The sequence below is a fragment of the Zeus faber genome (genome assembly GCF_960531495.2).
Source record: "Zeus faber genome assembly, chromosome: 11".
NCBI classification, from domain to species: Eukaryota; Metazoa; Chordata; class Actinopteri; order Zeiformes; family Zeidae; genus Zeus; species Zeus faber.
In genome coordinates this window covers 23,519,849-23,533,570 of record NC_137205.1, presented here as the reverse complement: position 1 = coordinate 23,533,570, position 13,722 = coordinate 23,519,849, and the positions used below count along the sequence as shown (strand labels likewise).

The 13,722-nt window shown below is 44.2% G+C and overlaps 2 protein-coding genes across 2 annotated transcripts; one reads left to right on the top strand and one right to left on the bottom strand.

Moving 5' to 3' along the window:
• The first annotated feature begins 3,110 nt into the window (after positions 1 to 3,110).
• LOC307236384 (E3 ubiquitin-protein ligase CHIP-like) lies at positions 3,111 to 9,518 on the top strand. Its single transcript, XM_080008787.1, has 8 exons — positions 3,111 to 3,367; positions 4,113 to 4,296; positions 4,404 to 4,602; positions 5,257 to 5,422; positions 5,507 to 5,594; positions 5,827 to 5,883; positions 6,525 to 6,641; positions 6,817 to 9,518. Exons 2-8 carry the CDS (start codon positions 4,177 to 4,179, stop codon positions 6,940 to 6,942), a joined length of 873 nt encoding a protein of 290 aa, XP_079864913.1. The 5' UTR covers positions 3,111 to 3,367; positions 4,113 to 4,176; the 3' UTR covers positions 6,943 to 9,518.
• A 184-nt stretch (positions 9,519 to 9,702) lies between these two features.
• On the bottom strand, positions 9,703 to 13,016 carry jmjd8 (jumonji domain containing 8). The gene is made up of 9 exons (XM_080008935.1): positions 12,885 to 13,016; positions 12,021 to 12,119; positions 11,819 to 11,867; positions 11,635 to 11,731; positions 11,394 to 11,462; positions 11,032 to 11,151; positions 10,699 to 10,766; positions 10,384 to 10,518; positions 9,703 to 10,165 (listed from the first exon to the last, which is right to left on the bottom strand). The coding sequence occupies exons 1-9, from the start codon at positions 12,974 to 12,976 to the stop codon at positions 10,085 to 10,087; spliced, it is 810 nt and encodes a 269-aa protein (XP_079865061.1). The 5' UTR covers positions 12,977 to 13,016; the 3' UTR covers positions 9,703 to 10,084.
• Between the last annotated feature and the right edge of the window lie 706 nt (positions 13,017 to 13,722).

Genomic DNA, 13,722 nt, shown 5'->3' with positions numbered 1-13,722 from the left:
GTTCAGTTGTGCAATGTACTGTATAATGTGAATTATTTATACTTCATAGACTTCTCTTCATATTAAGGAATTCTCAAGAGACTTAAGATATCAATTCAAAACGTTCATTGGAAGTTTCCATTGATGACTGTTATTATGATGAAATATAATGCAATATTTTATATGTATGGTTTCGTACAGTGGTGTTTCTCTAATATTTAGTTAGACAGCATAGAGACACTCAGTAGTGGCTTTCCCATGCTTTAGTGTTGTAATGGTTTAATAAATAACTCACAAATTCTAAATGTGTTCACTGTCACTTGACTGCTGATTCAAATGTTTTTAGAGTAAATGGACTGCATTTATATAGCGCTTTTCTAGTCTTGCGACCACTCAAAGCACTTGACAGCACATGCTTGTGAACAGTCAGTTCTTGAAGTTGATGTGTTGGAAGCAGGAAAAATGGACAAGAGTAAGGATCTGAGCGACATTGACAAGGACCAAATTGTGATGGCGACTGGGTCAGCGCATCTCCAAAACGGCAGGTCTTGTGGGGTGTTTCCGGTATGCAGTGTAGGTGCAGGTATGCAGTACCTACCAAAAGTGTTACGAATATTTGGATTTTGCAGTAACCACTGCACAATGTAACAATGGTGTCTCAGATTGGTGGAGCTCGCTGTTACCATGGAAATGTTTACCGCACTGGCTGATGGGTACATTAAAATTTTCAGCAAGTTGTGCATGTGAGCTACATGTTCAGTATATAACAAACTCTGACATTAATATCCAGTTCAATTGTATGAATGAAATTCATACTAAGAGTATGACCCTATATCCATATTCTCGCCTAACCTTGAATTTAATAGACTCAATTAATAGTTCAATAGTTACATTTTTGTGACTGAACACGAAAAGCGATACTAGTATCCCACTTTTTTTGTGCTAGACAGAACAAAATTTAATGCATTTTCAATTACAATTCATCCATGCCCCCCCACCATCATGGTCTCTGAGGTCCCCAAGACATGTTTTAAAAAAAAAAAAAATCCTTAAAATAACACTCAGATAATGCATTCTAGCCATTCTAACATGCCTCTAAACCCATCCTGTTCTCGACAGGCAGTTTCAGAGGGTGATGCCTCCCTTCTGAGGGCCTTAGTTCTGTGGCTGACGGGGTTTCAGCATGACTTCCGGGTTCCATTATATTTCGTCTGTAAACTTTCACTGATTTCACCTTATCAGTCCACCAAAATCTGTTTCCGAACAAATTTGAGGAGAGAAATCAGTAATCCAGTTCCTGAATCTTCAATGATTAGATCTACAAGGCCTCATTTAAAAGTTTGTTTTGACTTTTGTTGCAGTGCTCCAGACTTGTGGGGGACACGGCACGGTGATTTTTTGTCATTCAATTGGTAAACATCGGAAAATAAACATCTACAATAAAAACACACTGGTTTTATTGGTTTTGTTTAGAGAAACGCACAGCGGACCGCACGCCGTAGCCTATAGTCTACCGCATACTTATTTTATTTTATTTATTATATTATATTTATTTTTAGAAAGTTACACACATGAGAATTTGTTTTTTAATACTAACATTTCCCTCGTCTCCAGTTACGTCATAGTTACGTCACGAGGGGCGGTTCTGATTCTAAGGAGCCCCAATTTGAAGTAGGTTTGGGGGGCAAATCTGGACTGCTCATTGGATCACGTTTTCCGACAAAGGCAGAAAAACTAAAAAGAAAAAACAGACTTGATTGTGTTAATTCACAGTTTGTGTGTTACTAGGCCCATCGGAGACCCAAATGTATGTTCACAAGCCCTGAAAAAGTGAGTTTTGCATAATAGGTTTAATTTTAATATTTTACATGTAACAGTTTATCTTTTTTTTGTTCACATGCTTTGCCTGTTACTCTGTCACACACATTAACAACTTTTTTTTTTTTTTTTTTTTAATTATGCTCAAATTATATTGGAAAGGCTTAGCAAGCAATTACAAATCAATTAAAGGAGCACGTCCGCCTGTGGCTCCTTTCCTGTGTGTGTGGGGGGATGGGGGGTTTTACCTGTTACTTGTTCATTACTTTAATGAGCAACAGGCGTACAGCCACACTGATCCTGGGCCCAATTACCACACAACCCCAACACCAAACTGAGGCCAGGGAGAAGAATCCCTGGTCCAAGCCTACTTCACCCCCTTAAAAAAAAACAATAAAAATACATGTAATTTGTGAATAATGTGGTAAAACTCTGGTCATATGTTGAATATGTTCAAAGACAGTTAGAAAAAAATACTCCCCCTGGGACTGGGGAGTGGAGAAATAGATTTTTAAAAGTTGCTCCAACTGTTGGTTGATTATAGAATCAAACTGCTGTACTTATAGTAGTCAAACCTGGATAATAATTATAATAAGAAGCCGATATTGCATTTCTAACAGTTTCTGATTTGTGAAAGCATTGTTCCGTTTGTGAAAACAGGAACGAGGTGGATTGTACTGTATACCTCCCACGCTGAGCACTCGGGGCCGGGCATATTTCTAAAACTACTGAAGTTATAGTTGTCAAACCCGGACTAGATTATAATAACAATCCCGTATTGCATTTCCAACTCCGTTTCTGATTTGTGGAGGCATTGTTCTAATTGTGAAAACAGCGACCGGGTAACTGCCGGACCGGAAGCTAACCTCAGCGCCGTATTGGACCGAACTTCCGCCAAGCCCATTTTGGTTTTTGATAGACTCGACAGTTTGGCGGTTGGCAGTCCAAAATAAAAAAAGACTTTAACTTTTTATTCTTATAGCAAAAAAGTACAAAACACACCCAAACAGCCCATAATACCGTGACGTTCATAAAGAGGGCCACAGAAAATAATCATACACATATCAACATCGAAGCTAAACGTATTTATGCTCGGTTCGGTAACTATTTGTGCATAATCTCCCGGGTGCGTTGCAAAGTCATCCCAATGCATCTGTGTACGACGCTACGTTCGCGTACGTGACGAAGAAACCTCCCGAACGTTGAACCCGGAGTCTTGGGACGTGCGCGCGTGCGGAGCGGTCTCTCACGCAACTTCCGGTGACGACAGCGCCACGTCATCACCCCAACGTCTGCTGGCCGCGGCGCTCGGCGTCGTACTGCGCAGCGCCGCACCGCACCACACCGCACCGCACCGCACCTCGGCGTCACCCGCAAAGGACGCGAGCGGCTGGAATTCGAATAAAATATCCGCAAAACAAAAAAAAAAGTCACCAAAACAGCAAGTGTCCCGTTTCGCAGTCGCCATGGTGGTTTGGCCGCAGGTAGCCGCCGCGCCGCTAGCCCGCTGATGGGAACGTGACCGCGGAGGGAGGCGGTCAACACCCGGAAGTGCAGAGGAAACAGCCAGGTACAGGAACGCCTGTGTACGCCCTGGTTCTCCCGCGTTAGACGTCAGGCCGCGTCAAGTAACAGCTGCCGTGCGCTCGCCAATGCGTCATTGTTCATTGTGTTGTTTAACTGCGTGCTAACTAAATACCCGCGGTGAATTATTTGTAGGGGTGCCCTCAGTGTTTGACAATCAGCTGTTAGAGGCAACCAGCGGCTTGCAGGTGTTCGCTGTATATGATGCGGCGTGGTCTCTGTGTGGTCTCCTAGACTGTGTCCTCGCTCCTACACTGACCCTTAGATTGTTGTTAGTTGTGCTGTGTGCTATACTTGTACTTTATACAGTGCTTCACATCTCAAATCAAGCCTATTTACGTCGCCCTCCATCGCCGCGTAGTCTCAGAGGGGGCCAAGCCCAGAAAAAAAAAATGCCCTTTTGTCTTAGAAGCTAAAACTTAAAACTCCCGGAAGAAACCATGACAATGGAGTCACAGAGGGAGGAGTCGCCCTTTCAGGCCGCCCTTGGATGCCTTATCTTGCCAAACGTTCAATTTGGATCCTATTCGTTGCTCGTCAATTCATCGGAAAGTGGACCAGTGGTCATTGTTTTTGTTTAAAGGTTTATGGTTTAGCCACTCAGAGGTTACTAGTTTCTTGTCTTGTATAGCGACTTTGAGCCTGCACTGCCATCAAGGTCGATATAAACAAACTTGCCTTCGACTTTTCCCTTGTCTCTCTGTCCGTCTGTCTGGATGTCTGGACGTCAGAACCAGGATAGGGAAGCAAGGTGGGGAGGCCGCTGCTGCCGGTGCAGCGAGCCTGGTGAACAAGATGGCGGACAGCCCCGAGAAAGACGTCTCCGTCTCTGCCCAGGAGCTGAAGGAGCAGGGAAACCGGCTGTTCCTGAGCCGCAAATACCTGGAGGCCGCCGCCTGCTACAGCAAAGCTATAGTAAGGGCCGACGGGTGGGGAGTATACGTGTGACGTCAACGAAGGGACACACAAACCCACAGAAATGCAGGTTTAAAAAAAAAAAACCTTTCCCTCCCTGTTCCCAGAGCCACAGTCCGTGTGTCACGGCGTACTACACCAACCGGGCGCTGTGCTACGTCAAGCTGCAGCAGTTTGACAAAGCCCTGGGCGACTGCAAGCACGCGGTGGAGCTGGACGGTCAGTCGGTGAAGGCTCACTTCTTCATGGGCCAGTGCCACCTGGAGATGGAGAACCACGACGAGGCCATAGGGAACCTGCAGAAAGGTTGGAGGAACCTCTTTCAGCGGGCGCAGCTGGAAAATATACAATTCACTGTTCTAAACTTTCCGACGCACACTTCCATAGAATTCGATAAATCGGTTTTCTCGCCGAAAAAAAATGAATGACTGTATTAAAGCTGTGATGTGCACAGCAAAGATTTAGTTGCATACCGGTGAGATGGATTGGTCTTTGCTTTATGACAGAACTTACTATCATGATAATCATCTGGGATTTTACACAAAAGGCTGACATTCAAACCTAAATGTATATAAATATAAAAAATATCTGCCATTGAATTAAAAATCTTTTAAATATATGGTGAAAATATGATATCAAATCAAAACACAACTTTTTCAAGTAAAACTCTCTCATAATTTAGACCTCATACAATTTATATTTGAGGTCATATTTTATCACCCTCATTCATTTCACTTTCCAAAGTTGTGCATCTCGCTAAAGAAATATTCCTTGTGTCATGAGGATACAATACCACCGAAAGTAAGTATCGGCCCAGAATCCCATAATAAATAATCAAACTGGGGTCCATCGTGTCGACGTACCTGCACGGGGTCGCATTAATTATGATGTGACCGGGTCTTAATTCGGTGTCCTCAGTGCGTCGCCCCCAGCAGAGCTGACGCTGTTGTTTCCCGCCAGCCTACAACCTGGCAAAGGAGCAGCGTCTCAACTTCGGGGACGACATCCCCAGCGCGCTGCGAATAGCCAAGAAGAAACGCTGGAACTGCATGGAGGAGAAGAGGATCAGCCAGGAGAACGAGCTGCACGCCTATCTCACTAAACTCATCCTCGCCGAGAAAGAAAGGTGAGGGCCTGGATCGATGGGGCGGTCGTTCGTTATGTATGAGTCAGATGTGTAGCGAGTGTGTTTGCTTCTCCGCTACCTCAGCGAGCTGGAGGGCCACAGACCAAAGCAGGAGGACCAGTCAGAAGACGGCAGGAGTCAGCAGAATCTCACCAAGATCCAATCAAAACACGTGGGTTTCCCGGCCGCCGCTTCCTGCCTCAAGCCTTGACGCTCGGGTTTTTTTTCGCGGGATTCGATTTAACCTCAGAGCGATTTGAGTCGTCGGAGAAATTTCCAAATTGTGTCGGTCTGCGCTGCTGAAATGACTAGAAATCAGGCTTTAAATTCAAATAAAGTGATCGGCACACATTTTCTTTGTTGGAAGACACTTAAAGTGTTATTGTTTTTTCCCCCCAAAATAGGACAAGTATCTCTCGGACATGGAAGAACTGTTCTGTCAAGTAGATGAGAAAAGGAAGGTAAGGGTTGCAGATTTATTTTTAACTTGAGCTCCGGGAGATTACCGCTTTTCAACGGGCCGGTTCGGGATTTTCCGCAGTGTTCCGCAATCTAGAAGCTTTGAACGCCGCTTCCCCAAAGTGAAGCAGCTGGAAATGTCATCTTTATTTTGTGCTCAGCCCCGTCGCTCCGAATGAGTTTCTCTTGATTTCCTCCATCCGTCTTTTTCACAGAGCTGTACCCTGAACATTCGGAATCATCGTGTAGCCGTGGCTCTTCTTGTCTCGTTTACTTTTTGTTCGGTTATGGACGCCTGAAAACTTCTCACGCGCAGGTTAATAAGGGGGCAGTGGATCAGGCGGTAGAGCGGGTCGTCTAGTAAGCGGAAGGTTGCCGTTTCGATCCCCGGCTCTCCTCCTGGCAGCGTGCTGATGACTCCTTGAGCAAGACGCCTAACCCCCTATCGGCTCCCCGGGCACCGTTGCATGGCAGCCCACTGCTCCTAGATACAGTTACTAGGATGGGTGAATGCAGAGAAAATGCAAATTTCCCCGTTGTGGGACCAATAAAGGTATATAAATGACAATACCGCAAAACAAAATTGTGATTAGGAAAAAAACGAGCGAACCCGAATGAACCTCGCCGCTCTCCATTTTGACAGAAGCGGGAGATCCCGGATTACCTCTGTGGAAAAATCAGCTTCGAGCTGATGAGGGAACCCTGCATCACGCCGAGCGGAATCACGTACGACCGCAAAGACATCGAGGAGCATCTGCAGGTGAGAAGGTGGGATTCCAGGCGTCTGTGCGCGGGAACGGGTGAAACGCAATCCGGCTGCGCGGGTCGAATCACCGGGAGCCACGGCGGAGATGGGGTTGCTTTGATTTATTTATTTTTTTATTTTTTTTATCTCATAATACCGTCGACAGTGAATATCTCGTCTGGTGTTACAGCGCGTCGGCCATTTTGACCCGGTGACGCGGACGCCGCTGACGCAGGATCAGCTGATTCCCAACCTGGCAATGAAGGAAGTCATCGACACGTTCATCATGGAGAACGGCTGGGTGGAGAATTACTGAGCGGGAAGCGGGCGGGTTCCAGGCGGGACGGAGAACTTCATCGCTATGCTCAGTCTCGTTTTATGAAGAGGTTTTTAAAAAAATTATAATAATCAAAATTAAAAGTTACGATGTGTGACTTTCCGGCGAGAGGGAGCAGTGTGTCATTGTACTCTGGTCAAAAACAAAACGAGAATCCCCAACGTGAGTCCTTTGCGTCCCTCGGAGTTCTCCATCTTGTAAAAAGCTAAACCCTATCGAGTCTTATTGTACTTTTTGCACTTTCTTTGAGCTTCTCCGTTCCAGACACTTCAGGCTCTTGCTCTCTGAGTCGGCCATTTCCCAGGAAATAGTCAGGGTCCAGAGAGAGAGAGAGGGCGAGCGAGGAGGACGTCATGACATCAGACTAGCTGCGAGTTTTCCTGTATCAGGCAGCTGAGGTCAGAGGTCATCTAGTGACGCCATGATATTTCCACGTTTAGAGGGTTCTCAAAATAAACACAAATATCTCGTCCAACCCTTTTAAACTCCAACTGACATCGCTTTCAATTTTATCAATATGAATCAAACTGATATTGAAGTTATTGTGACTTCTTATTCCGTTTTTAAAGAAGTTGTAAACATTTTATTTTATTTTTTATGTTTTTGGAGATGCGCGTGATAATCTTGGGGTCGTGGCTCAGCAGAGAGAGCGGGTCGTCTCGTGATATGAAGGTTGCCCGTTTGATTCCAGGCTCCTCCTGGCAGCGTGTTGAAGTGTCCTTGCGCAAGACACTTAACCTCCCGTAACGGCTCCAAAGGCAGCCCACCGCTCCTAGATGCGTCAGATGGGAGGGTGGTTGAATGCCAGAGAGCTCATTTCCCCAAGAGGGATAAACAAATCAAAACGCTGCTGTGGGCGAGTCCCGTCCGTCTGCCATCACTTAGTCTGAGTGACCACAGCGTCTCCAGAGTTGATGAAAGCAGGCGTTGCTCGGAGGAATCGGCTTTGTTCCCTGGTGCGGCGCTAATAGCCAACACTAGGTCCCTCGAACGTAGTCATTTTCAAACATTTCCTTGGTCGATTGTCAGTCACAGTTTTATTGCCCAATAATTGATGGACAATAAACCGATGACAACCCTGGTTTTAATGCCTTGCATTCGTGACGATGACCAGCACATTAGTTGATGAAAGCCCCTTTGGGCAGATTGTATTGAATGTCTTTGAGAAGTGAGTTTCTAGTATCTGGAGCTGAAGTCATGCATTATTTAATGTTTTTATTATTTCCTAAAATGTAGTTTTTGGGGTTTTTTTATGCGTTAATGTGTCTTTATGCAAAACAGTCAACAAAATCATCAGTGGTTCAAAGACAGGAAACAGGAAAGAAACTCTGTAAACATGTATTTTAGGTACAACCGTGGACCTCAAAAAGGCAACTTCAGTCAGATTTTTTTTTTTTTTTTTTTTTTTACAGTACAAGTACACAGAATCGGATAAAACATGAAACTGTCGCTGAGTTTCATCCACTGCTGCTGACAGCCCTCGAGTGAGAGTTATATTCCATTGTTTTAGTTACTTGGCGTGGAGCTACATTATAATTGGAGTAATATTGAAATGTTTTCCCAGGAGGTTTTTGACCCATGTTCACATTGTCCCAATCTGATACAGTGTTTGACAAGTTCAGTGTGTGTGTGTGTGTGTGCGTGTGTGTGCGTGCGTGTGTTAATAGTCAATGTCTGTGGATGCTGTTTCTCTGAATTATTGGCTGTAATCTATTATGTGGTTTGTTGGTTGTGCAGTAACCAAGTCGGGGACTTTTACTTTTTCATTGCAAGAATATCAGTATGTCTTACGCCTAAGCATGACTTTCAGTAATAGTACGGATTATATTGTGGAATGGACCAAGTGGTATTACTGTTCCACAGAGTAAATACAACCTTGTAGTTTTTCTTTTTCGTTTGGTTCAATCGTGAAACTTTGTACATTTTGAGAAAAGGTGTAATGAGAATAAAAATATAGATCTTCAGCTGTTGGTGTCCACCTCGCTCAGACGGCTCTGACACTGTGCTGTTAGGAGCCTTTACCCCAGAGGTTTTCAACCTGCGGCTCATGGGCCGAAACCGGCCTGCAATGCAGCCTGCCAACATATGAAGAACTTATAGTTTATTCAAAATTAGATGAAATAAAATTTTTGATTTTCCGAAATTAAGCCTTTATGTATATATTTTCTTTTATCACAATGGTCTCGAGTCCAATGGGGCAGCAGTCTTCAAAATGTGTGATGCTGATGATCCTTATAAATAACACCAAGATCTAATTTCATACATTTATATTGCCAAAAAGCAAAAGGTGGAAGTAGACAAACCATAGAATCAAATCATGGCATCAATCATAGTTTATAATACTATTATGATTAAACTATCGTAATATTTTGTGGCTGTAATTGTGTGGCGATTTATCAGCAAGATTTGCAATTCCTTCTATTGGCAACTAGCGCCATCTAGCGGCGATCTACAGAAACTAGTGGCAACTGCCACTACTCTCATTTCCGCTTTGTTTCCAAATCCAAGTTCAAGAGATTATTTGTCCCATACGTTCATACTATACAGTATGCAGTGAAATGTCATGACACCTGGTGATTGCGCACAATAAGCACTTTAAGCTCTAAAAATACTAAAATGTGTGTAAGCCAGTTGATTGCATTTTATGTCTATCTTAATAAAAAGTAAACACAGATGAAATTGAAACCATGTTATTTTTATTAAAACACTGTTTTTACTTACATAAATTACATTCAGTTCCCTCATTCACAACATTGTAGATCCTCTTCGCATCCAAACACTAATAAAAGCAGGTTTCCAAGTAGCCACAGTCAGAAACGCAATCATCCAAATCATCAGTTACTCCTCAATTAGCTGTGTACCCATATTCGATTTTGAAAAATCCCTAAACTTGTGAAGCACATGTTGCTGATGTATGGTCCCAGGATTATCATTTAGAAAGGTAGTGAGAAACCAGGATCAAAGGTTCCAAATTCTGGATCATTGCACTGGAATGTTTGTTCCATTTGGTCCCCGGTGTGCAGCACGTGAATCCCCCCCCAAAAAAATAAATAAAATCTAAATTCATAAACCACTCTTTAACTGAACGGTGGCCGAGAGCTGGGGAACCCCGACGTGAAGCTCATCCCAGGAAGGTGGAGATGAAGACGCTGGTGTCCAGGTTGAGCGTGGCGTGCCACCAGCGGTCGGGGAAATACAGAACCTGCGGAGGAAGAGCCAGAGCAGAAAGAACCTCACGCTCCGTGGTTTATTGGTTTGAGTCGGGGCCTTGATTCGTTCACTCCCGTCCGCCCTCCCCATTCCGCCGGGAGCTCCGCTGCCAGAACCCCGACGCGGTTGGTGTGAGTCACTGTGAACACGAGGCTCTGCTGAATGAGCCCGATGGAAGTAACAACTCAACGCGTCTCAGGATCTTCTCACCTCTCCTGGTCGGATGGTGCACTCCAGCGGAGCCTCCTCCGGCGGCAGGTTGGGGTAGGTGTCCGCCACCCAGGACAGGGTGGTGCGGTTCGGGTGGAAATGCGGTTCCTTGTCCGGCGGGTAGAGGAACCAACGCTGCGGAGGCGCACGGGACAACGTTCATTTTTAGAGTCGGCGTCAGAAGGAATTTCACTCCTCCGCTGGCTGCCGCACTCCTTTTAGGTCTATTTGCTTTGCTTCATTAGACCGATGAACCAGGCGGAAGATGAACCACAAGTTACGCTGCCCCGAAGAAAAACTGGATTGTTCGTTCACCTTTCTGCCGTAGATGACCTCGGAGTAGCCCGGGCCGTGCCAGTGGAAGGGGACTCCTGTTCCAGGACCTGAGCAGAGCAAGGACACACTCACCAGCCTGTATGCGGTGTGACCACAACCAGACTCAACTCCACTCGAAATGTAAATAGCCAATGAAAACGACACGGTAATATTTGTATTTGACTTTTTATTAAATTATAGTGTTCCATACATTATAATTATTGTACTTTGGCTTCAAAGACTTACAAGAATGAATAGCAGAACATTATACAGTAGTACATGGTATAAACGTAAACAGTTTGATTTGTATAGCGACGGTCAACGGTCACTGACCTGCGATCCCAAAGCTGTACGCTCCTGTGGTGCGGGGGAGGACGTACGGCGGAGACTTGTACTGATCAAACAGCGAACTCCACTCCGTGAAGTTGTTGTCCCCGAAGAAATACAGCGTGTCTGTCGACGTGAAATAAAATAAAAATACAAACGAGATGATGAGGCAGGAGCGGTGCCATGGTGCAGCTACCAAGAGGGAAAGCAAAGTTGAAGTGGGCAAAGTTCACGAGCAGAGCAGTTTTGAACTAATTCCGTTTTTAACAGCCAGATGGTCGGGCAGCGGTTAACGTACGTATATAGTATATGTAATGTGACGTAAACAGTGTGAACGGGGAAAAATTTTAATCCAGAACTTCACCCACCGCTGCCCAGCGTGTCCACAGACTGAGGCTTCAGCAGCACGTCCACATACTCGTCAAACGGCATGTCAACTACATCAAAAATACAGAAAAACATTCACTGCGATTCTTCCGCTGCAAAGTAAATACAAAAAGGAAATGTGAAAAATAAAAGGTAAAAGACAATTCATTAAATCCACAACGGATCGCCGGAGCGAAGACTAGTTTTTCCCCCTGCCACCCGTGGTCGTATGCTTGCACGTACCCTTCTTGTAGGAGTGTGTGTTCGCCGTGCTCAGCCTCACCCTCCGGCTGCCGTACTCTTCAAGCAAGCTCGACTTGGAGCACAAGGACCTGAATTTCTAAAAATACAAAATAAAAAGTTCGGGAAAAAAACAGACGTCCTTTTTGAGACGTAGTTTGGGGGGGGGGGGCGGTGTCTAACATACCGTATTATCGGTGAGTCCTCTGAGGATGACTGGTCTGGCGTATGCATATCTGGGGATGAAATGAAGAAAACAGGGGACATCGGCACAAGCCGAGTGGCCCACGTAGCTGGCTCGCTGAAGTCAACAACAATAAACACGTGTGGGAGATCGGGGGCTTGACGCCGATTCCACTGTGGTACGGAGCGTATTGAAAGGTACAAACTGCTCAATGAACTGGCGGTGCGTTATGGCAGAGCCGTCCAAGGCGTCGATGTTGCACGGGCCTTCATCACGCAGCCCGTCGCCGGGAGCCGACGACGACCTGAACAGAGCGGCGGCCACTTAGTTTGGGAGGAGAAAAGTTTGGGAGGAGTTCCTTTTTTTTTTTTTTTTTTCTCCCTCCCCTTCGGTGCAGTGACAATAAATCTGCCGTAGGGCGAAGCGATATGGAAGATCACAGAAATTTTAACTACGAAATCAGACTTTCTTAAATACAGGAGATATATATATATATATATGGTATACAGTATATATATATATATATATATACATACATACTGTATACCTTATAAAAATATATAAAAATAAGGTATACAGTATATATATATATGGTATACAGTGTGTGTGTATATATATATATATATATATATATATATATATACTGTATACCTTATAAAAATATATAAAAAATAAGGTATACAGTATATAAATATATAAATATATATATATATATATATATATAAAAATAACCCTTTTTTTGTCTCATTATAATCATCATTTAGACACAGACTATACAATTGTGTGACGTGAGTGATTTCAACATGTGTCGATATCTGGTGCACAAATATTGTAAAAAAAAAAAAACCAAACCATTGTGTATAATTGTGCATAACTAACACGTAAACACCATCCGAATGCAAACGAGTCGCAGACAGCTCGTATCGGGAGCCAAAATAAGAACGACGTTAGAAATACAGCAATAACATCTTGTGGCGTGGGGGAGGTGATCGAGCCGATCGGACCGAGGAGAAAACACTGACGTATTTCAGGAGTATTACGACGTACGCCGAGTGCGGACTCCACTCACCAGCCGCCACCGTCATCCGCCCGCACGGTGCTGCTCCCTGCCCATAACGAAATGAATTGAATGTAAATCCGTAAAACTGTTTTGGAGTCCATTCAAAGCTGTTCACGCACGCACGCACGCACGCACGCACACGCACTTAAATATCAAACTCGTGGGCGCCTCTCGGGGGTCTCTGCGAAGCGAGTGCGGCGCGAGTTTCCGGGAAACTGGCCAATCAGGAAGGGCCACATTGGTCCGACACGCCCACTTGGCCACGCCCACCCTCGTCACGTTCGCCGGACGTTTGGAGACGCGAGATATAAAGGGTTTATAAGGATTTTTATTATAATATAATATCATACAAAATCATTTCATATCATATATATATATAGCACTTATTACTGCTCTGAAGTAGGAGTACATACTTACTTAAATATATTCCGTTTTGGAGACTTTCTAGTTTTAGTCCACTGCATTTCAAAGCAAATATCAAAAATCAGCGTTTATATTCGTTGGTGTATTTGTAAATTTGTGTTGCATCATTTCTACATTTTTTTTTACTATTATTTTTGGAGCACTCACCTGCAGCAGAAAAAAAAAAATAAAAAAAAAAAAAGGTGCCGAATATAGCCTCTAGTATATCAGGGCATAAAGTATTTTTACTTTTAATACTATGTAAAATACATTTAAGATTGAGTTCTTATGTACGTTTCCTTAACAATAAGTGGCCACTTTTACTTTCGTAACGTAGTGTCAGGGTATTTGCACTTACTGAAGTAGAAGGTGTGAGTACTGGTGGTTTATCACTAAGTTTTGCAGCCTTTTTTGGAATGATGGGCAGGCGAAGATTTCTCCTCAG